This window comes from Saccopteryx bilineata, chromosome 6, assembly GCF_036850765.1.
Source record: "Saccopteryx bilineata isolate mSacBil1 chromosome 6, mSacBil1_pri_phased_curated, whole genome shotgun sequence".
Taxonomy (NCBI): Eukaryota; Metazoa; Chordata; class Mammalia; order Chiroptera; family Emballonuridae; genus Saccopteryx; species Saccopteryx bilineata.
This window is the reverse complement of record NC_089495.1, coordinates 104,908,586-104,930,146: the sequence shown is the minus strand read 5'-3', so window position 1 is coordinate 104,930,146 and position 21,561 is coordinate 104,908,586. Positions and strand designations below refer to the sequence as shown.

At 42.8% G+C, this 21,561-nt stretch overlaps 2 protein-coding genes across 3 annotated transcripts in view; one reads left to right on the top strand and one right to left on the bottom strand.

Moving 5' to 3' along the window:
• Positions 1–3,207, top strand: part of ERICH6B (glutamate rich 6B) — a 62,402-nt gene extending 59,195 nt beyond the window's left edge. Inside the window, 4 exon segments of the mRNA XM_066235653.1 lie at positions 517–568; positions 571–609; positions 612–739; positions 2,734–3,207. Of these exon segments, the coding sequence (XP_066091750.1) occupies positions 517–568; positions 571–609; positions 612–739; positions 2,734–3,207 (693 nt within the window).
• A 2,908-nt stretch (positions 3,208–6,115) lies between these two features.
• The window catches only part of COG3 (component of oligomeric golgi complex 3), a 70,876-nt gene continuing 55,430 nt past the window's right edge, over positions 6,116–21,561 (bottom strand). For both annotated transcript variants that reach the window (XM_066235414.1, XM_066235415.1), the window contains 4 exons: positions 17,715–17,790; positions 12,384–12,511; positions 11,472–11,570; positions 6,116–8,200 (listed from right to left, as the gene is read on the bottom strand). In XM_066235414.1, the coding sequence (XP_066091511.1) occupies positions 8,171–8,200; positions 11,472–11,570; positions 12,384–12,511; positions 17,715–17,790 (333 nt within the window). In that variant the 3' untranslated portion in view covers positions 6,116–8,170. The remainder of the gene's footprint in view (positions 8,201–11,471; positions 11,571–12,383; positions 12,512–17,714; positions 17,791–21,561) is intronic.

Genomic DNA, 21,561 nt, shown 5'->3' with positions numbered 1-21,561 from the left:
GCAAATAACTAGAATCAACTGGATGTATTAGTAAGTTGTATGCAGGAAACAACAAGGGGTGAAGATGAAGAGTGATACAAGGAACCAAAGGGGCTGGTCAGACAGGGCCCCTCTGAGGAGGAGATACATGAGCAGAGCCTGAAGGATGAGCAGGAGCCAGGCCGGCCAGGCTGAGGGGAAAGCCTGTTCCAGGCGGAGGACCAGGTAGCAAAGCGCCGAGGAGGTGGAGAGAACACAGGCCCAGGAGAGGGCAGGAGTCTGGGGCCAGGCACAGGACACGACTGGCGTCTGACACGCAGCGGCTCAAAGGCTGCACGTGATCTTGAGCATGCCTTCCTGGTTGGAGCTTCCCCAAGCCGAGGCCTGTGGGAGCCTGTGTCCTGTGTGTGGGTGAAGGTTGAAACAAGAACGGAGGAGAGAGACGGAGGGCACAGGCCTACGTTGCTGCAGGAGAGGCTGGGCCCTTCATCCCAGGACCAAGTGCCCTGACTGCCTGATGGCACTTCTTGATCTAAGTTGAACCTGAGCCCAAACCTAGGCTACTACTTGGCCAAAGGCAAACCCCAGAAGGCTGGAACTGGTGGAATCTGAGCCTCCACGCCCACACGCCCTGGTGCAGTACATCGCCTTAAACATCAGCCAGTATAGCACGGTGCAGAGCAGGGGCCAAACCCAGATCATCCTCTGCTTCATCCACCAAACAAAGGGCATTCACTTAAACCTGGGGACCAGGTACAAGGTAAAGTCTCCACTCCCCCACCTCTGCCTACCTGCATGCAGGCCACTGTGGGCTTGGACTGGTCTGTGCCCCGGGCCCCGGGCCACATCCTGCATGACTCCAACCCTTAGAAAAATAAGGCTGCCTCCCTTGATCTGACGCATGACCATTCAGAAAGGCATTCTTTTCACTTCCAAACACAATGAGATTTTGCTTGGACAAAACTGACCTCCTCAAATTGCTCAGCCATAAGCCAATCCAAAAAAATTTTTTAAACCAAACAAACAAAAAGATATCAACATGTTATCTTGCCTGACATTCACCACAACCTTGTCAGATGTCAGAGCCAGAAACAAAGGGGAAAGCTGTGTCCCCAACCCTGCCATCGGTGTCCTCTTCTCTTCCCCAAACATGTTAAGAGACCACCTGGACATTCAAGGCCCCTGCCAAGGCCAGACAGGGAGTCACAGAGGGGGAGTTAGCTGCTATAACAAATTACCACAAACAGGGCTTAAAACAACAATTTTTTTCTCTCAGAGTTCTGGAGGTGACAAGTTTGAAATCAAGGTGTCAGCAGGGCCACACTCCCTGCAGAGCCTCTAGGGGAGGGTCCTGCTTCATCTCTCCCAGCTCCTGGTGGCTCCAGGCATTCCCTGGCCTGGGGCGGCCTCGCTCCAAACTCTGCCTTTGTCCTCACATGGCTTTCTCTGCGTCTCTCTGTATGTCAAATCCCTCCCTCTTTTCTCTCCTCAGGACTCCAGACATTGGTTTTTAGGGCCCTCCCTATGTCCTCATCCAAGATCCTTAACTTAATTACATCTGCAAAGATTCTATTTCTGGGACTTTTCCTGGACTCCTGCTCCCTGTGACAGCTCCTAACAGACTGAACTGGGGTTGGGTTGCATTTTTCAGGGGTTTGGCATGGTGTTGGGGCCAACTTGGACTTGGTGAACATGCTAAGGACACTACTCTTTTATGGATTCTTGCTGTAGTGGCCAAGACTTTGCTTAAAGGCTTTTAATCATTGTAAAAAAAATAGAAGACTAGATAAAGAAGATGTGGCACATATACACCATGGTATACTATTCAGCCATAAGAAATGATGACATCGGATCACTTACAACAAAATGGTGGGATCTTGATAACATTATACGGAGTGAAATAAGTAAATCAGAATAAAACAAGAACTGCAGGATTCCATACATTGGTGGGACATAAAAACGAGACTAAGAGACATGGACAAGAGTATGGTGGTTACGGGGGGAGGGAAGGAGGGAGAGGGGGAAGGGGAGGGGGAGGGGCACAAGGAAAACTAGATAGAAGGTGACAGAGGACAATCTCTCTTTGGGTGATGGGTATGCAACAGAATTGAATGACAAGATAACCTGGACATGTTTTCTTTGAATATATGTACCCTGATTTATTGATGTCACCCCATTAAAATGAAAATGTATTTATAAAAAAAATTCTATTTCTGAATACGGTCACATTCACAGGTTAATGGGGATTAGGATCTGGGCATGTGGGTCACAAGTCAACCCACAAATGGTGAGTCTGGACCCTCGAATTCTCCCTGTGAGAGGGCAAGGAGGTGGGGGATTGAGACCCTCCCCGAGGACCAGGGTCAGGGGAGGAAGGAGGCAAACCCAGAGGGCAAACCCAGAGGGCCTGGAACCGGTGGAACCTGACCCTCTCCACCCACCCGTCCCTCCAGCCTGTCTCCTTGGCTGCCCCTGAGAGCCGCATAAGCCCCTGGTCCTGCTCCAGCTCTGCTTCCCCATTCCACAGAAGGCTCAGCTTACAGGCGCAGAGAGCCTCCGAAAGCAGGACTGCCTGGGGAGACAGACAGGTGGACATGTCTCCTGGGCTATAAGCCAGATGGAGAAGTAGGTTGATGGAGGAAGCAGACAAACAGCTAACTCTAGCAAAATTACGCCGTATGAATATTATTTGAAAAGAGGGAAGGGAACAAGTGGGTGTAGGGTGACCAGGCACCCCAATGTGCCCGTGCCCAGGGAGTGTGCGTGGGAAGCAGCAGCAGGGCGGCCAGAGGAAGGGCTGGGAGCAGAGACTTGCCCTGCACAGTGACGTTTCTGGAGAAGGCTCAGTCCCGGCCGCAGGCGCCTGACCCTGGGTTGGGGCAGCACACCTTCTCACCTGGCCTCCCGCGAGTCCCCACAGTTCCTAACCCGGAGATGCTGACTGAAATGAAGAACAAAGCACTCCTGGAGGTGGAATTCAGTCCAACTGTTCAGAAGGTCCACATCCTTCTCAGGAAAATGAGTAAGATCCTAAATTTCCTGACCACCTGCAATTTGGAAAAATTCATAGAGGACACCAAGATCTTGCTGGTGGCCAACAGTCTGAAGCAACAATTTCACATCTCAGACTACAGCAGTCACCACATGCTCCAGGGCTTCTCCAGCGCCTGCCGCGTGTCCCCAGAAGGCGAAGTCGTCAGGAGCACTGAGGAAAACCCCAGCGCCTAGTTCATGTCTTTGAAAGTTGTTTTATAATTTGAGACCAATCACAGCAGCCAGGTTCGGGAAGAAAAAGGTTTATGGGGTTCTGACAGAATCAGTGGCTGGGGACAGAAAACGTACTGATCAGTCCTGAACTGAGGGCCGTGGAGGTGAGTTGTTTCAGTAGTAATCTATGTCCACACCTGTCCTGCTTGTTTCTACTGGCCACTTGAATGCACAAGTTCTTCTGTGACCTTCCTGTACTCGGGTTGACTCAGAACGAAGACTGTCTCAAAGTCTAGCTCTGCCAAGTGTTGGCTGTGTGACCTTGGGCAAGTAGCTTTATACCTGTTTCCTCACCCATAAAATGGGTCTAGAATAGCAGCTGCCTCACTAACTCTGACCTCATCACAAACCAGGGCCGAGGGGAACCCAGACAGCAAACCAGCACCAACTTGCAGCAGGTTCCCCAAACCAGGAGTCAACTGAAGCCTGAAAGGACCCACACTAATCCCCCTCCAATAGCTGGGACCCTTTTGGTCACTGGTGAAAGCCACCAACTCAAGTAGGTAAAGCAAAATGGGAACTGTGTGACCTGGATGGAAGATACAGTGGGTCTCACTCTTGTTATGAAGACATATTTTCTATGCACCTCAGTTCACGTGACTGTCTCCTGATCTCTCTCAGAACACCATGTTCTCTGATTGGCCTGGCTGATCAGAGAGGGCGGGGTTATGTCTCGTAAACATAGCTCCTAGTAGATGCCTGAGCTTGGAGAGGGGCGGCAGTTTCTAGAAAAGAGGGACTCAGGAGCACGGCTGAGTGCCTTTTAAGTCCCTGGGACACAGCGAACTTCCCAGGGTGCTCTCAACTGCAGCCTCAACCGAGACAGGAAACCCCACTAGCAATCAGCCATTTCCTGCTGTGAACAGTCAACCTGAGCCCCACCTTTGTGGCCCGGATCTCCTGCTGACCTCACAACGTCTGCTTCAGAGCATCTTGTCAGCACCCCAGGCAGTGGGTGGGATGGGGCGGTGAGGCCAACCGGTCACACAGTCACTTGCACTCTTTGACTCGCACACCTTGTTGGTGAATCAGCTAACACTGCAGTTACTAACACTGATGACCCAGATGACCACTGGAGAAGTGTACCTTTACAGCCAAACTCGACCTGTCGGTTAGTGTGCCTTAGTTCTGCACCTCTGCTCCCCGTGCATGAAGCCCTGTCTCACCAGGCACTAGAGACAGAGCTCCGGGCTCGCACTTGGCAACAAACAAGGCCTTCCCTGCTTGCAGCCTTGTCTCAGGGCCAGACCAGATGTTTCTCCCAGGACTGAAGGCCACGGGCTTGAAGGCATGTGTGCCCTGGAATCAGACACATGTGGAGACTTGGCACCGTTTGCTCGCTGTAGGACTTTCAGCAAGGTAAGGAGTCCCTCTGCGACTCAGTGTCCTCATCTCTAATAGTAGGGGTTACAGTGAAGATGAAAGGAGATGGCATCAGTAAAGCACTCAGCATGGTGCTTAGTAGACATGGGATCCTGTCCTGATCAGCCGAACCCTTCCCTCGTCTTTGTCCTTTCACAAAACCTGAGCACGTGATTCCATTATTACAGAGATGGTAAACAGGTAGCCTCACAGAGGCTTCTGTTTGGCCAGCCCCTTTTTAAAATTTTTGCAAACATTTCATACTTGGGAGGTTTCCGGTTTCTCTTATAACTGCTGCTCCAGGCTAGTGTTCTCAAAGCCTGTCAGCAACACAAACTCATGGACTAAATTCACAAGGAAAAGCGACACACTTCCCAGAATGTGAAAGAGAATTCAAGTGATCAACTGGATGGCCAGGATCTAAAAAAATTCAGACCCCCACCCTCAGGATCGGTTTGCTTACAGGGCTGTAACAAAGGAAAGAAGCTGGACATACTGGTGGAAGAGCCTTCAGGAGCACTCCAGGTGGTGGGGAAGCTTGTACCTCTTTTTTTTTTTTTCCTTGACAGAGACAGAGAGTCAGACAGAGGGACAGATAGGGACAGACAGACAGGAAGGGAAAGAGATGAGAAGAATCAATTCTTCATTGCGGCATCTTAGTTGTTCACTGATTGCTTATTCATCAATTGCTTTCTCGTATGTGCCTTGACCGGGGGCTGCAGCAGAGCGAGTGATCCCTTGCTCGAGTCAACGATCTTGAGCTCAAGCCAGTGACCTTGGGCTTCAAGCCAGCGACCATGGGGTCATGTCTATGTGCTCAAGCTGGTGACCCTGGGGTTTCGAACTTGGGTCCTCCGCATCCCAAGGACTTGGGTCCTCCGTATGGACTCTCTTGACCGTCCACCTTCCCAAAACAGAATGTTCTGGGCTGTAGGCACAGTCCTCATTCTATGTGATGGGTAGAAGCCGACGGTCTATCCACTGCACCACCACCTGGTCAGGCTACTTGTGCCTCTGAGAAATACTCATTCATCACCGTCCCCATGTTAAACACACGGCCCCTTGTGACAAACTACAGTTGACGGTTCTTTCTCACTGGTAAGGTAATGGCCCAAGAGAACTTAAAGATATGGGGTTGTTCAACCAGGGGGGAAATACAAATTTGTTTTTATTCCTACTTCAGTAATTACTAAATTTCAACATAGCTATTTGTGCTGAAAGTACTCTGGAAACTGGCAGTTTTGTGCACAAAGAAAAAATTAAATTCAACTAATGAAGCATTACAATGCTTCAGAAATATCTTTACATGATTATTATTTTGCCAAAGGAATCCACACAGTGCAAGTAAAACGGGAAATCGGAGTGAGGTTGGTGGAGTGCACCAATGTCAATATCGGATCTCTCTCTATTATTTCTTGCAACTGTATATGAATTTACAAGTTAGTACAATAAAAACTTCAATTAAAAATTTTATAAAAGAATCCACATATAACAAACATATGAGGACAAAGTAGAAAATTTTTATTTTTTTAAAAATTCACATTTATTAAAAACAGCAATTTCTAGCCAAATAATATAAAGCCTTTTAAATTAATTATTTGAAAGTATATACAATATCTTTTATAAGTAAACTCCTGAAACTGTACAGATTTAAACAAAATTCATTCAGCAAACAAATTGGACCGCTATCACCTACTCAGCACTTTGCAAAGGTTTGACTGTTCAGAAATAAGATTCACCACGAGAACAGGTGCTGTCAAATACTCCTATCCCTAAGAACACACTCTGCTCTGTACATCACATTAAATCAGCCATAATATAGTACAATAATCATGCCTTCATTTCTTTGGAAAGACTTTTAAAAAACCAAATATACAATATAATACACAAAACTGGGTATTTTACAATTTACCTCATTAAACGTGTATTTTAAATAGTAAGTGGAAGTGAATTTGGTCTTCCTCTTTCCCTCGTTTCATGTCAAAGATGAGTATGGACCCTCCTGACCGTCCACCTTCCCAAAGCAGAAAGGATTCAAAGTTCTATCAAGCAACATCCATCACCAATTTAAACTGAATTGAAAAGAAAGTGACCTGTTTAAATTGACAGACATGTAAGCTACCTGCACACTGTGGAGTCCAGCTGGAGGGGTGAGAAACCCATCACGTAGAATGAGGACTGTGGCCACAGCCCAGAACATTCATCAGGGCTCCACCTCCAGGCTCGTGTGTGAATAACTCAAAATTCCTTCTGAACCAAAAAGCAGGCTATATTTACTCTGACATCAGAGGCAAAACCAACCCAATCAGGAAATAGCATTTGTAGGAAAACCCTCAGAAGTGCAAAAGCTATCTGCTGATCCCTGACACGGTGTGGCGGGTTTAAGGGGTGGGCACCGTCCTCCTCCTTGCGTTCGTCAGTATCACATATTCACTGTAGCAAGCACACAGCAAGGCCACTGAACACAGCACATGACAGTGTTTGCTTTCCAAGAACCACTAAAACCAAAGGCAGTGTACAGAAGGCTGGCAAGCCTGACCTTCATGCATGAGCCATGCAATTCATCAGGTGTCCTTCTCTCCTCTGTGGACCAGATTTAACACCTTCGCTGACTTCCCAACCACGGACTGCTGCCCAGGAAGATTCTCGCTAAGGAGACTGCACACGAGCAGGCTGCAGCTCCCTGCTCTTGAACATTCTGTACCTGAGCAATCCCGGAGCACCAACAGTGGGGCCTTACATGAGATCCTGGCGTTGCTGAACTAATTCAAATCAAAAACACAGAAAAAGGGAGAGGGGGAGGGGGAAGTGGCAAAGAGGAGATAAATGGTGGTGGAAGGAGACGACTTTGAGTGGTGAACGCACGGTGCAGTACGCAGATGACGCGTTACAGAGTTGTACACTTGAAACTTGTATGGTTTTACTAACCAGTCACCCCAATAAATTCGCTAAAAAAATAATAAAAATTTTATGAAACACAGGAAGATATAACTCCCTGAATCCCCAGGAAAGCAGAATGCGTTCTCAGAAGCATCTAATCTACTCCCAACTAAACTTCAAAGTGATAGGAGAGACATTATATTCAGTGTAGAAATGCCACTTCTGGAAGAAACAGTCACTGTGGAATGCGCGGTGGGTAAGTGTTGCAGGTTTGACACTCAGCAGACCTTGCTCTTCGTCGCTCTCTAGTCAGCCGTGTTTCCATACAGTTCTCCCCTGCACTACCCACGGAACCCAGTCTCACTGCACACCTTTCCCTGAGAGCCACCTCACCGTGTGCCCACCACAGTCACCTCTTAAACTTACATTTCTTGAGGCCAATTAAATGAGGGAGTCACCACTGCTCATAGATTCATCTTTGGCATTTAACTTTTTAAAAGGGAAACACCAGTTATTTAACCCTCCGCTTATGCTTCAGTCTGCAATCAGCAACGAGTAGCACGCAGGTGTGGTCCTCGGGGACATTCCAACAGACACTTCTGCAGGAGTCCTGCAGACCACGTGCCGTCGCAGCCGCTCCCACCGAGACACTGTTCGTATGAACCGCAGCCAGGCTGGCCTGCTAGTTAGCAACTGACAGGAGGAGGTTCAGCTGAAAAGCAGAGGGAAAGCTACGTTAGTTCTGCTGTGCAGTACCATAAGAGAAGTTGTGTACATCCTCAGAAACAGAATGAGAGGAACAGTCCCAGACTTTTAAGCACCCTCGTGTTCTGGGAATTGTGGCTCACTGCCCCGACCAGCATCGGGAGAGAGGACTGTACCACACAGTGCCAGCCCGGGAAAGACCTCAATTCAAAATTCCAGGCCCTGGCCAGTTGGCTCAGTGGTAGAGCGTCAGCCTGGCGTGCAGGAGTCCCAGGCTTGATTCCTCCCCAAGGCACACAGGAGAAACGTCTATCTGCTTCTCCACTCTTCCCCTTCTCTTTCCTCTCTGTCTCTCTCTTCCCCTCCTTCAGTCAAGGCTCCATTGGAGCAAAGTTGGCCCGGGCGCTGAGGATGGCTCTATAGCCTCTGCCTCAGGAGCTAGAATGGCTCTGGTTGCAACAGAGCAACACCCCAGATGGGCAGAGCATCACCCCCTGGTGGGCATGCCGGGTGGATCCCGGTCGGGCGCATGCGGGAGTCTGTCTGCCTCCCCGTTTCCAACTTCAGAAAAATACAAAAAAAAAAAAAAAAAAAATCCACAAGTACAGTTTCTACTGAATGCGTATCACTTTCACACTACTGTAAAGTTGAAAAATCATAAGTTGAATCATCTATAAGTCAGAGACCATCTGTGCTGCCATATATTGGATCTTAAGGAAATGGGTCATAAAAATTCAATTTCCAGGGAAATGTAAAATTAGAGAGAATGTGAGTGCAGAGGGGTTCCCTCTAGGAACAATCTACAGAATGGAAGCACAGGTTTCTGGTTCCCACCATGCGGCTCTCGGCCAAATGACTTGATCTCTCAAGGCCACAGCTGCTCCATCAGTAAAATGGGGCAAACATAGGAAGGTCAAGTGAAGGTTAAAGGGATGATACATGTCAAATGCTTAGAACAGTGCTGGGCAGTAGGCAATAAGTAATACCAGCTATTACTATTATCTAGAAAATGTTCACAGTTCTGAAAGAGGATCAAGGCATAGAGAGAATGGTCTCTACAGTGTTTTTCGAACTGTAATTTCACTGGTACATCATGAGAATAATTTAGTGGTTCAAAACAGGAACAGAAAGAGGCAAAGCAAAGCAACTGAGCTGCACATAATGTAAGTATCATTTAAATTACAGATACACACACACACACACTAAAACACATCTCACTGCCAAGGGTCAGGTGGGAGCGCAGGAATTCTGTGCTCTTGGTAAGCCCCACCTTGCCACAACCCATTCATATTCATGCAACTGATGAGGACTGAATTAAAAATCAGACAATTATGTTGAATGGTCTCTCTTGGATATGCAACCACTGAACTCAGCTGAGCCTTCCTCCTCCTGTCTGTAACACCTCTGCACTCGCAGTGACGACCCCTCCTGTTTCACTCCCAGTGCGGAGCAGCCACAAGGCAGCCTCCAGGAGCTCCATCACACCCACATGTTCGCACCCCACTCAGCTGTCTCTCCTTTCCACAACAGAACCCCCATGCACCTAACACAGGCTTCATCCTCCAGCTGCTCCTGGGACCCCCTTCTCTACTCAAGGGCACGTTCCAGCATCAATTTTTCCCTCTGTTTGGATCTTTCCCATGAACAAAAATGCATTTCCCCTATCTTTAAAAATAAAAAAGGAAGGTTAATAATGATCACAAATAAAAAGTTAACTATGCAGGGAGAAAGGAAAAGGCTGGAGGGACTGGAGGGGGACACCAGACAGCTCCAAACTGACCCTGTCTATAATTCTGACTTAGAGTCCATGTTAGTATTTTTTCTAATTAAAAAACAAAAGTAAATCAAAATGAGGAAAATATCTCTAAATATTGAAAACAAAACTATATTATAGTTTATAATATAATCACAGAATATAATTACTTCAAATAATTTATTAAAAGTCTATTACTGTACAACCCTACAACTATAAGAGATATCTTTTTAAAATATGACCCATTTAGCCATATATGCAGCCATAAAAAAGAACACAGTTCTAATACTTGCCACAACATGGATCAGCCTTGAAAACATCACACTAAGAGTAACAGCCAGAAAGGCCACGGAGTACATGATTCCATTTAGTGAAATATCCAGAACAGGCAAATCCACAGAGACAAAAAGTAAACTAGTAGAAGAGTGGAGAAGGGGGGATGTGCTAATGGGTGTGGGATTTCTTTTGGGGGGATAAAAATGTTCTGGAATTCGATGGTGGTGATGGTTGCATAATTTAGTGAATATACTAAAAACAAATGAACTGTCCTCTCTTAAGGGTGAATTTTTTTTTTATTTATTTTTTCTTACAGGGACAGAGAGAGAGTCAGAGAGAGAGATAGATAGGGACAGACAGACAGAAACGAAGAGAGATGAGAAGCATCAATTATTAGTTTTTCGTTTTGACATTTTAGTTGTTCATTGATTGCTTTCTCATATGTGCCTTGACCGTGGGCCTTCAGCAGACCGAGTAACCCCTTGCTCAAGCCAGCGACCTTGGGTCCAAGCTGGTGAACTTTTCGCTCAAGCCAGATGAGCCCGTGCTCAAGCTGGCGACCTCCAGGTCTCAAACCTGGGTCCTTGCCATCCCAGTCCGACGCTCTACCCACTGTGCCACCACCTGGTCAGGCAAGGGTGAATTTTATGGTATATGAATTATATCTCAATAAAAACATGACCCACTTCCCCTCCAGCTACCACCCCATCTTTTCTCTCCACATACAGAAAAATTCTAAACTTCTAAACTATACTAAACTTAAATATGCACAGCGCTGGCCTGCTCCCAATACATAATAAGTTCTCAGTAAAAACCTGCTGACAGAATTGAATGAATCAGTAGACACAAACTGAGCTCTCCATTCAACTCTGTAAATTTAGGAAGAAGAGAGAAAACAAACCCTTCTAACATCTTATTTCCATAACAACTTTTTTTTTTAATGTGGGCCTCTTAGCATGCATGCTGCAAACAAAATTATTCAGCAACCTAAATACCATTAATATTTGAATCTTTCACAAATAGTCCATTTGTCTTAAACACAACGCCTTTCAATATTAGAAAGGATTAAAAAGCAACTGAAAATTCTAAAATCATCACCAAAACTTTGACAAAATTTGAACTCTTGCTCATCAGAAAATATTGTACAATTCTTTTAAATTAAAACTAAAAACATAGTTCCTCAAAGACATTACTCAAGTAAAGTAACTGAGAAGTTCAAAGTAACAAGGCTCTTCGGACTATAGGTTACCTGTTCCATAGTAGGACAAGCAATGATGTGAACATCTTCAGGACTGAACTCTTCCTTTAACAAAACGTGGAACTTCTGGAAGACTTGCTGAACATTATTCTTAGAAAGAGAAGAGGCAATCATATTAAATGAGTCACTAAGAACATATGCAGTTGTCTCACACATGAAGCACTGAGAATGTTAAATCGTAATGACAACTGCCAAAACAAGTAGAGAAGAGGTATCTTTCATGAGATTACCAAAGACATGTACAGTTAGCACTTAATATTTCACATGCTAGCACAACACAACTAAGACATCATATAAATACTTCCTGGAAAAACCAAACCACAGCAAGCCCTGTCCCCCCAGAGTCTTCAGTAGCCATTTCTTACACAAAAGATAATCAAGTTCCCAGACACATAAAATATACTTTAAAAATTAACCAGTGCCTTGGGTAAGGATGTGAACGCAACACAGAGCTGGAAGTTATGTGAGTTCAGAATTTTCTCTGACGTCTAATACCGAAGTGGCAGCTGCAAGCCATTTGTTCCCACTCCTTACCAGTAACATGGCACACGACTTGGGAAACGCTGCTCTCAAGGGTTGGGTCACACATCTAATGTGAGGGTCTAAGTATTTATTTATTTGTTTGTTTGTTTATTTACTAATTTCTACCTTTAGGTAGAAAGTACCTTAGTGCCAATGGTACTTAAGATAAAGCAAGGATGGGAAAAAGGTATAATCAGACAAATTCAGGCTTTGTAAGCCTTTCAAGAATCACAATGATTTATTACTACTCAATTTCACTAGAATAGTACACCAACAGGAAGAAGTATATTATTTTAAAATACAGAAAGAGGAAAATGGTAGACAAGGCAAGAACATCTGAAAAGACTGGACAATGTTCAAATAAATTATCATGATACTTACCCTAACAGGTTTAAATAAGATAAACTCGGTGTCTTTATTGGACAGGTACAATGACATACTTCTCAAGATCAGAGGTAGCTTTGCTTTTATTGTCTTATAGACACTTGTCACAAGGTCACTGACCTTTGCTGGAAAGAAATTAACCTCATTAGCATCATAAAGAAAAAGAGAAGAAATGTTTCCATTTTAATTTAAGAAGGGAATAACAGCAGAGAAAAATAGCAAAAGAAAAGACTATTTCCCAAAGAATTTTTTTCATTTTTGTTGGTTATTTTGTTAGTTTAATCCCAAACCCTAAAAACATTGTCTTCAAAATACAAAATTCTAATCCCTAGGGCTAAGGCAGCAAAAAGAATTCCCCAGCATGCTTCAGGACACTCACTGGGGCTGTAACATGCTTGGTGCCTTTGGAGTCTGGAGATGTGTTAAGGTACACTAAAACAGCACTTGCAGAGACATTAGTTAGAATTACTTCATAATGAATGAGCTTATTCATCTGCAGAATTCACTCACAGTAAGAGATGCTCTCTGCCTTACAAGACTATTCAGAAAATATACACACATATTTAATGGGAACTAAAAATTCATTGTTACATTTTTGTACTGTATTATCAGGAAGAGAACAGAATTCTACAAAATTATAACTGAAATAATTATGTAGCTCAAGTGTAGTGTCTGAAAAGAAGTTAAAGTGGAAAATAAGAGTAGTGATTTGTATAAAGTATTTAAAAGAGAAAGCTTTCTAGAAAGCTAAAAAGTAAAAGACTGATTAATAATTCCAAAGGTACTCAACCTCACTCGTAATTGAAAAATGCATATTAAGATATTTTCAGATTGGTAAAAATGATGAAGATTGTAAATAGCACATCTGGCAGGGGTGTGGGGAAACAGGCACCCTTATCCCTGTTGACGGGAGTACGAACTGGCTCCACCTCCTTGGAAGGATATTAGGCAATGTCTAGTCAAACCGGAAACACACATGCTCTTCCACTTGACATTTCTACTGCTAGAAATTTACCTTGGGTATTATTCACAAAATACCAAAAATATGTGTGTATAGGGACATTTACTAAAGAGTATATGGGAAAAAAACCAAAATAATTTAAATGCCACTAATAAAATTATTAAAGAAATTGTGCGCTAGGGATGCAGTCTATGTACCCGGTAAACAGAATGGGCAGAGCTGAACAGGCTGGTACAGAACGGACTCTAAGACACAGAATAAACTGAACAAGCAAGGAGCACAGTATAATCATAATCAGACTTGCACATGTGGTAAGCCCATATGTGCTGTTCATACATGAATAATTTGGAGAGAGAAACCATTACTAGTGGTTACCTATGAGAGGACTGGTTTAGAGGTGGAAAACAGAATTACTTTTTATTTCATAGTTTTTCACAACTCAAAAAAACCCTTTTTTTTAATTGAGCATAGCTGTGGTAAATAGAGCAGAGTAAGAAAGTGCCAATGCTCTCAAGAAAAAAGAACAAATAATACAGAATTGCTCATTTTTCACAACATCGATGAAAGCTCCTGTAAAACAATTAACCCCACAGGCTGGGTTCCGTCATCACTACCACACTTCAAGGACACTGAGACAGTTTTGGAACCCTCAAGCACCAAAAGGTGTGCGCTGAGCCTAGAAATAAAATACAATAAGCATCCCTTATCTGAGGTTTCACTTTCCAGGGTTTCAGTTATCCTCAGTCAACCACGGTGCAAAAATATTAAATGGAAAATTCCAAAAATAAATAATAATTCATTAAGTTTCCAACTGTACACCGTTTTGAGTAGTGTAATAAACTGCACCGTGGCCACGGCAAGAACCATCCCATTGTCCGCTGTGTCCACACTGTAACTGCTTGTTAGTCACTTAGAAGCCATCTTGATCATCAGACTATTGTAGTATTAAAATGTTTGTGTTCAAGTAACCCTTATTTCACCTAACAACAGCTCCAAAGTGAAGAGCAGTGACGCTGGCAATTCGGACATGCCAAAGAGAAGCCAAGAAGTGCGTGTATGTGCAGGAAAAAGCACGGTATTTATAGGCCCCAGGACTACTTCCCTTGGTTTCAGACTCCTCATGGGGGGTCCTGCATTGTATTCCCTGTAGATAAGCGGACTAATGTATCTTCTCATTCCTGAAAAGTATTATTTCCCAGAGTACATTAACAAAATGGCATCCTAATTTACAACCTGATCTCCTGTAAATTTATCACAAAATGACCCCCAGGAACCTAATCAAATCTGCATGAATCAATAACTCTGAGTTTCTGGAGGCCCAAGACAAGTCCCTCAACTGTTTTCAATGTTCCCATCTCAAAAACCCAAAAATCTCTCTTTGACATCTAAGTGTGTGCTATGCATATTACAGATCAAGAAAAAGCAATTCCACGGCCCATGTGCTACAGAAGACACAAATATAGTGTGTCCGTAAAGTTATGGTGCACTTTTGACCGGTCACAGGAAAGCAACAAAAGACAATAAAATGTGAAATCTGCACCAAATAAAAAGAAAACCCTCCCAGTTTCTGTAGGATGATGTGGCAGCATGTGCGCATGCGCAGATGATGACGTAACACCGTGTATACAGTGGAGCAGCCCACAGCCATGCCAGTCGAGATGTGGACGGTACAGAGGAAAGTTCAGTGTGTTCTGTGGCTCGCTAAATTCAATTCCATGACCAAAGTGCAACGTGAATATCGGTGCATTTATAACGAAGTGCCACCACATAGGAATAACATTACTTGGTGGGATAAGCAGTTAAAGGAAACCGGCAGTTTGGTGGAGAAACCCCGTTCTGGTAGGCCATTAGTCAGTGATGAGTCTGTAGAGGCTATACGGGATAGCTACATAAGGAGCCCTAAAAAATCTGTGTGTGAGCCCACATCGAACTGCACTGAATAGGTATGAAACTGGGAGAGTTTTCCTTTTATTTGGTGCAGATTTCACATTTCTATCATCTTTTGTTGCTTTCCTGTGACCAGTCAAAAGTGCACCATGACTTTACGGACACACTGTAGGTAATCTGAAGTGCCATCATTTTATTCGCCAAGATCTCACTTAGGAAAAAACAAACTGGGTTAAATGACAAAACAGCAAGCCCTATTTCTATCTGTCCTTTCATCAGTTTCCTTTCATTTTTACTAATGACAATTCTAGTAACACTTAAGAACATAGCAGACCTAACATCAGGGGTTCTATCAGGGTTCCACTTGAGAAAATGACAGCCTCTATTTTGAGTGACAGGGTCTTTCCAAATGGGCACTATGTATGCATCAAGGCCTGAGCTTTGCTGCATTACATATAAACACGCCTATGCCTGTGCATTGGTTTCTACCTATTTTAGGAAATATGTCACCCAAGAGTTTCATTTACATAAAAGTTCAAAATCAAATCAGCTCCTATTCTAAATAAATGCCACAGAGTGACTGAAACCTTGAGCCCAAGGCCCGACTCCTCCAAAGACGATCAGAATTCCTTCTGGCATGGTGCTGAGCAATGGACTAACAAGTCTGCTCCTGACTGCGAGGGTCAAAACGGGTGGTGACCACCGGCCAACCATGCTTAGAATTTCCAGTAAAAGAATCTGGTTTCTGTCTTCCAGGAGAATGTACTACCAGCATCAAGTATGCTCTTTCTGGCAGATTCCAATCACACACAGCAAACAGAAGGCCTAAAGCATGTCACCAAATTTATTTGCAAACCCATACTGATGACATCAACAAAAGTTCACATGACAAATTCTTTAAATAAAATCCTGCCTTCCTTTCAAATACAACTGATTATTGTCTACACTTATAAATCTTCATAAGAGAAACAGACCTACTCCTTCAACTTCTTAGTTCCTGTTCAACTTCAAATTAATATAAGGCATTAAAGAATTACTGAAAATTTTAGAATGGCCTCCAAACTTTTTCCCAAAAGAAATAACATTCTTTCTAACAGACATAACATTCTTTCATATGGGAAAAAAATCACATCAAAAACCTAATTCCAGACGATATGCCTGTTGACAATTTTTTATAGATGCTAAGCCAGAATCATTCTTGGAAGCTCCCTCACTATGATCAAAAAGCTTCCCTACTCACTTTGACACAGCTTCCCCCAAATTAAAACACTGATTCTTTGGCCATTTTGCCCTTTCTAATTGCAAGCAATCTCTATCACAATATGGGCCAAAGGATGGCCAAAAATACCAGTCTAACAAAATAATTTATTCTGGTTTAATGGCAATTTAAAATGTCACAAAATGTACCTAAACTAACCCACAAAGTTAGTCATGATTTTAAATGTCTAATGTCTAATGCTAACAACAAGGGGGAAAAAAACCTTCTAGCACACACAAAAAAATGTACATTTAGGAAAGAGTAAGACTGGGAACATCTCAAACATATTTGCAATGAGACAGTGGCCCACTGCCAACTGACACCCTAGTTTTTATAATTTTTTTCAAACACTCTAAAACTTTGTAAACAGAGGGTGTAACCTGAATAATATAAGAAACAAAATAATGTACAGCATTCCTTCATATAATACTTGAAAACAGTGGCGTTATCGTCATATTTTCATACTATCGTCTACAGTATTTCCATAAAAGTTGCACAACACAATGAAAGTGGGTATACAGAAACCAGCAGCCTCAAAGTGTTTCCATCTAAGCCACATTTTATTTTTAACTCTATGCGTGTGTGTGTGCAGTTTTAAAATTCTTCCATTCTTGAAATGCTTGTTGAAATGCAAGTGTGTTGGCCAGTAAAGACCTGTCAGCTCCAAACTACATCCTGTATTAGCCCAAACCACAGGACGAGTAGGAAACCAATTCCAAGCCGTCAGAGCAAGGACTACATAAATGGGAATTAATTAATATCCTAAAAAAAGAAATCCCAGCCTAACCGGGCAGTGGCGCAGTGGATAGAGCATCGGACTGGGATACAGAAGACCCAGGTTCGAGACCCCGAGGTCGCTAGCTTGAGCGAGGACTCATCTGGTTTGAGCAAAAGCTCACTAGCTTAAGCCCAAGGTCGCTGGCTCCAGCAAGGGGTTACTTGGTCTGCTGAAGCTGAAGGCCCATGGTCAAGGCACATATGAGAAAGCAATCAATGAACAATTAAGGTGTTGCAATGCGCAATGAAAAACTAATGATTGATGCTTCTCATCTCTCTCCATTCCTGTCTGTCTGTCCCTGTCTATCCCTCTCTCTGACTCACTCTCTGTCTCTGTAAAAAAAAGAAAAAAAAAAGAATACAGTTAGCTACAATACATTGCAGCTGTCCAGTAAATTTTTATATATATAAAAAAAAGAAATCCCAAATAGTACAATGTGACTACCTGGCTGTGCCCAAGGCTGCTGTGAGAGGGTGTACTTGGGTCCTCCTTGACTGGCCATTGTTTTTAACGCTGAAACCTAGTAGAAGAGACAAAAAGAGTTTAATTTCATTTTTGACAAATTAAACTTGTACTTCTCTCAAAATATACATACCACCATTTGAACCTATTAAAACATAATGATAATCAAGTGTACAGCCCTAGAAGAAAATGCATCATATCTTATAGTCCTTTAAAACTAGTATTTTAGTAAAACTTCTTGAGATAACAAGGCATATTTTATCTTGCATAAACCAAACCAATGTCCTGAGGCATTCTACCTGACACTCTACCTGAGACAAAAATGGGGATGTGGAGAAATGTTAACACAAAACAGGCCTCTCTCTAAGTGGACTGTTATGTTAATATAAAATTATCATCACATGTTGTTAGAAAAATATCACCAGCTGGACAAAATCTTCTTTATATACCAAGAGGTCCATTTTCTTTATTATATCATAGGCAAAAAGAATGTTATTTTAAAAAATAAGATTTCAAGTAGTAGTATCAAAAGGCACCCTTGACCAACCAGTGCAACTGGTACAGACTTGGATGTCCACCTTCTATTCACCTCTCTTTTCATTCCTCACCATCAGTACAGAGAAGTAAACAAGAAAGTACAGTTAACTTTTTAGACAAGACTGTTCAGATGGCAAATTGTGGTGGGGCTGAGGTGTAGCTGGGAAGGGTGAAGGGCAGAAACTGCAAAAAATGTTTTTCTAAAATAGATTGTTAGGTACCAAAGGTCCATGCCATGACCTCAACCTCACTAAATAGTCTCATTAGAGATTCCCAGCCCAACCTCCCAGCATGGATGTAGTAACCTGATGTTGGTCAAGGTTAACAGCATCTCAAAGTGGAGTTGTGATGATTGAGTAAATTCATGCATGGAACGCCCTTTGAACTGTGCCGACACATACTAAGTCCTACGTGAAAAAAATTGCAAGTGAAGACATCAAGCAAGAAGCAATATGGACCTAAAGATGGCAGTGGAGTAGGCGGATGCACAGACACCCAGCTCTCACCACCAAACTGGAATACAAATCAATTTAGGAAAAATCAGCATGAAAAACCAACTCTGGACTACAAGAACAGCTCTCAAAAACCAAGGAGCAAAGAAGAAGTCACAACAAACCTGGTAAGTAGCACCTGAATCTCCTCTGCTTACAGGAATGGAGGGGAGTGAGGCTGAGAGCCCAGAGGGGATCTCACTCCAGGGAAAAGAGCAGAAAATACTGCTCACAGCCACTTGCCTGGCGACTAGGGAGCGAGGTGTGTTGAAAAGACCAGCTTATCTCCCAAGTGGAAAGGAAAGAGAAAGGGACAAACTGTGAGGGGCTAAGGAATGCAGGAGATGACCTAAAAAAAGCTGACTCATCCGTGCTGAAGGCGGCCATAGCTGGGGGAGGGACTGATTCTTCCCCACAAAACAGTACTGAACTGCTTCCGGATCAGAGATCTCCAGACATCTCTCCAGCTCCAATCAGCGCAACAAGACACAGCTGAAAACAAGAAGTGGGGAGGTGGGGCAGCAACTCAGGTCTCCATGGAGATCTGAGATACACCTCCCCCTACTGAAGCTGAGAAAACACCCTGCCCCTAGGGAGATTAGTTGGTGGAAGAGGCCTTCAGAGTCTCAAGTTACACCCATCTCATTCCTGGATACAGTTTCAAGGAAGCCCCCTGCTGAGATCAGTAAACAAGACTATCACCTGTTAAGAAAACAAACAAATCAGGACTTCAAAGCTGCCCAAATCTGAAAGTGGATTACAAATAATAGCTGATACCAACCCAAGAAGACCTAGAAATAACACAACTGAAAACTGGTGGCAGACAACACCAAGCCTAGACTCAACCAACTCTACAAATAAAAACCCCAAAAACAGACAATGAGAAGACAAAGAAGTGCAATCCAAATGAAACCACAAGAGACACCTTCAGGAGATGAACTCAGTGATATGGAAATAATCAAACTTCCAGATGCGGAGTTCAAAATAATGATTGTAAGGATGCTTAGGGATCTTAGAACAACAATGGATGGTCATTATGAACACCTAAATAAAGAAATAGCAAGTATAAAAAAGAACCAGTCGGAGATGACAAATACAATATCAGAAATAAAGGCCACAATGGAAGGAATTAAAAACAGGATAGATAGAGCTGAGGATCGAATCAGTGAGTTCGAGGACAACTGGAATGAAGGCATGAAAGCAGAGAAGAAAAAAGAAAAGAGACTCAAAAAGACTGAGGAAACTCTTAGAGAGCTCTGTGACAACATGAAGAGAAATAACAACCGCATCATAGGGGTTCCTGAAGAAGAAGAAAAAAAACATGGGATAGAGTCTTTGTTCAATCATATCATAGCTGAAAACTTCCCTCAATTAAGGCAGGAGAAACTCTCACAAGTTCAAGAAGCACAGAGGACTCCATTAAAGAGAAACCCAAAGAAACCTACACCAAGGCACATCTTAATTAAAATACCAAAGCTAAGCGATAAAGAGAAAATATTAAAAGCTGCAAGAGAAAAAAAAGCTATCACCTACAAAGGAGCCCCCATAAGGATGACATCCAACTTCTCAACAGAAACACTTGAGGCCAGAAGGGAATGGCAAGAAATATTCAAAGTAATGCAGAACAAGAACGTACAACCAAGACTACTTTATCCAGCAAGGCTATCATTTAAAATCGAAGGAGAAATAAAAAGCTTCCCAGACAAAAAGCAACTCAAGGAATTCATTACAACCAAACCAATGCTGCAGGAAATGTTAAGGGGCCTGTTATAAACAGATCAAAGTGGGAAAAGAATATAGCAAAAAAGGAATACAGCTTTAAAGAATAAAATGACAATAAACAACTACATATCAATAATAACCTTAAATGTAAATGGATTAAATGATCCAATCAAAAGACATAGGGTAGCTGCATGGATAAAAAAACAGGACGCATACATATGCTGTCTACAAGACACACACCTAAAATCAAAAGATGCACATAGACTGAAGGTAAAAGAATGAAAAAAAAACACTTCATGCAAATGGAAATGAAAAAAAAGCTAGGGTAGCAATACTTATATCAGACAAATTGGACTTTAAAACAAAGGATATAGTAAGAGATAAAGAAGGCCACTACGTAATGATAAAGGGAGTAATCCAACAGGAAGATATAACTATTATCTATGCACCTAATATAGAAGCACCTAAATATATAAAGCAGACCTTGATGGATTTAAAGGGCGAGATCAACAGCAATACTATAATAGTAGGGGATTTCAATACCCCACTAACATCACAAGATAGATCCTCAAGAAAGAAAATTAACAAAGAAACAGCAGACTTCTTGGACACACTAGATCAACTCGATTTAATAGATATCTTCAGAACCTTTCACCCTAAAGCAGCATAATATACATTCTTTTCAAGTGCTCATGGTACATTCTCTAGGACAGACCACATGTTAGGGCACAAAAGTGGTCTCAACAAATTTAAGAAGATTGAAATCATATCAAGCACTTTCTCCAATCACAACGGCATGAAACTAGAAATGAACCACAACAGAAAAGCTCAAAAATTCTCAAACACATGGAAACTAAATAGCAGGTTGTTAAATAACGAATGGATTAAGAATGAGATCAAAGAAGAAATAAAAAAATTCCTAGAAACGAATAACAATGAGCATACAACAACTCAAAATTTATGGGACACAGCAAAAGCAGTCCTGAGAGGGAAGTTCATAGCACTACAGGCACACTTTAAGAAGCTAGAAAAAGCTCAAATAAACAACTTAACCATGCATCTAAAAGAACTAGAAAAAG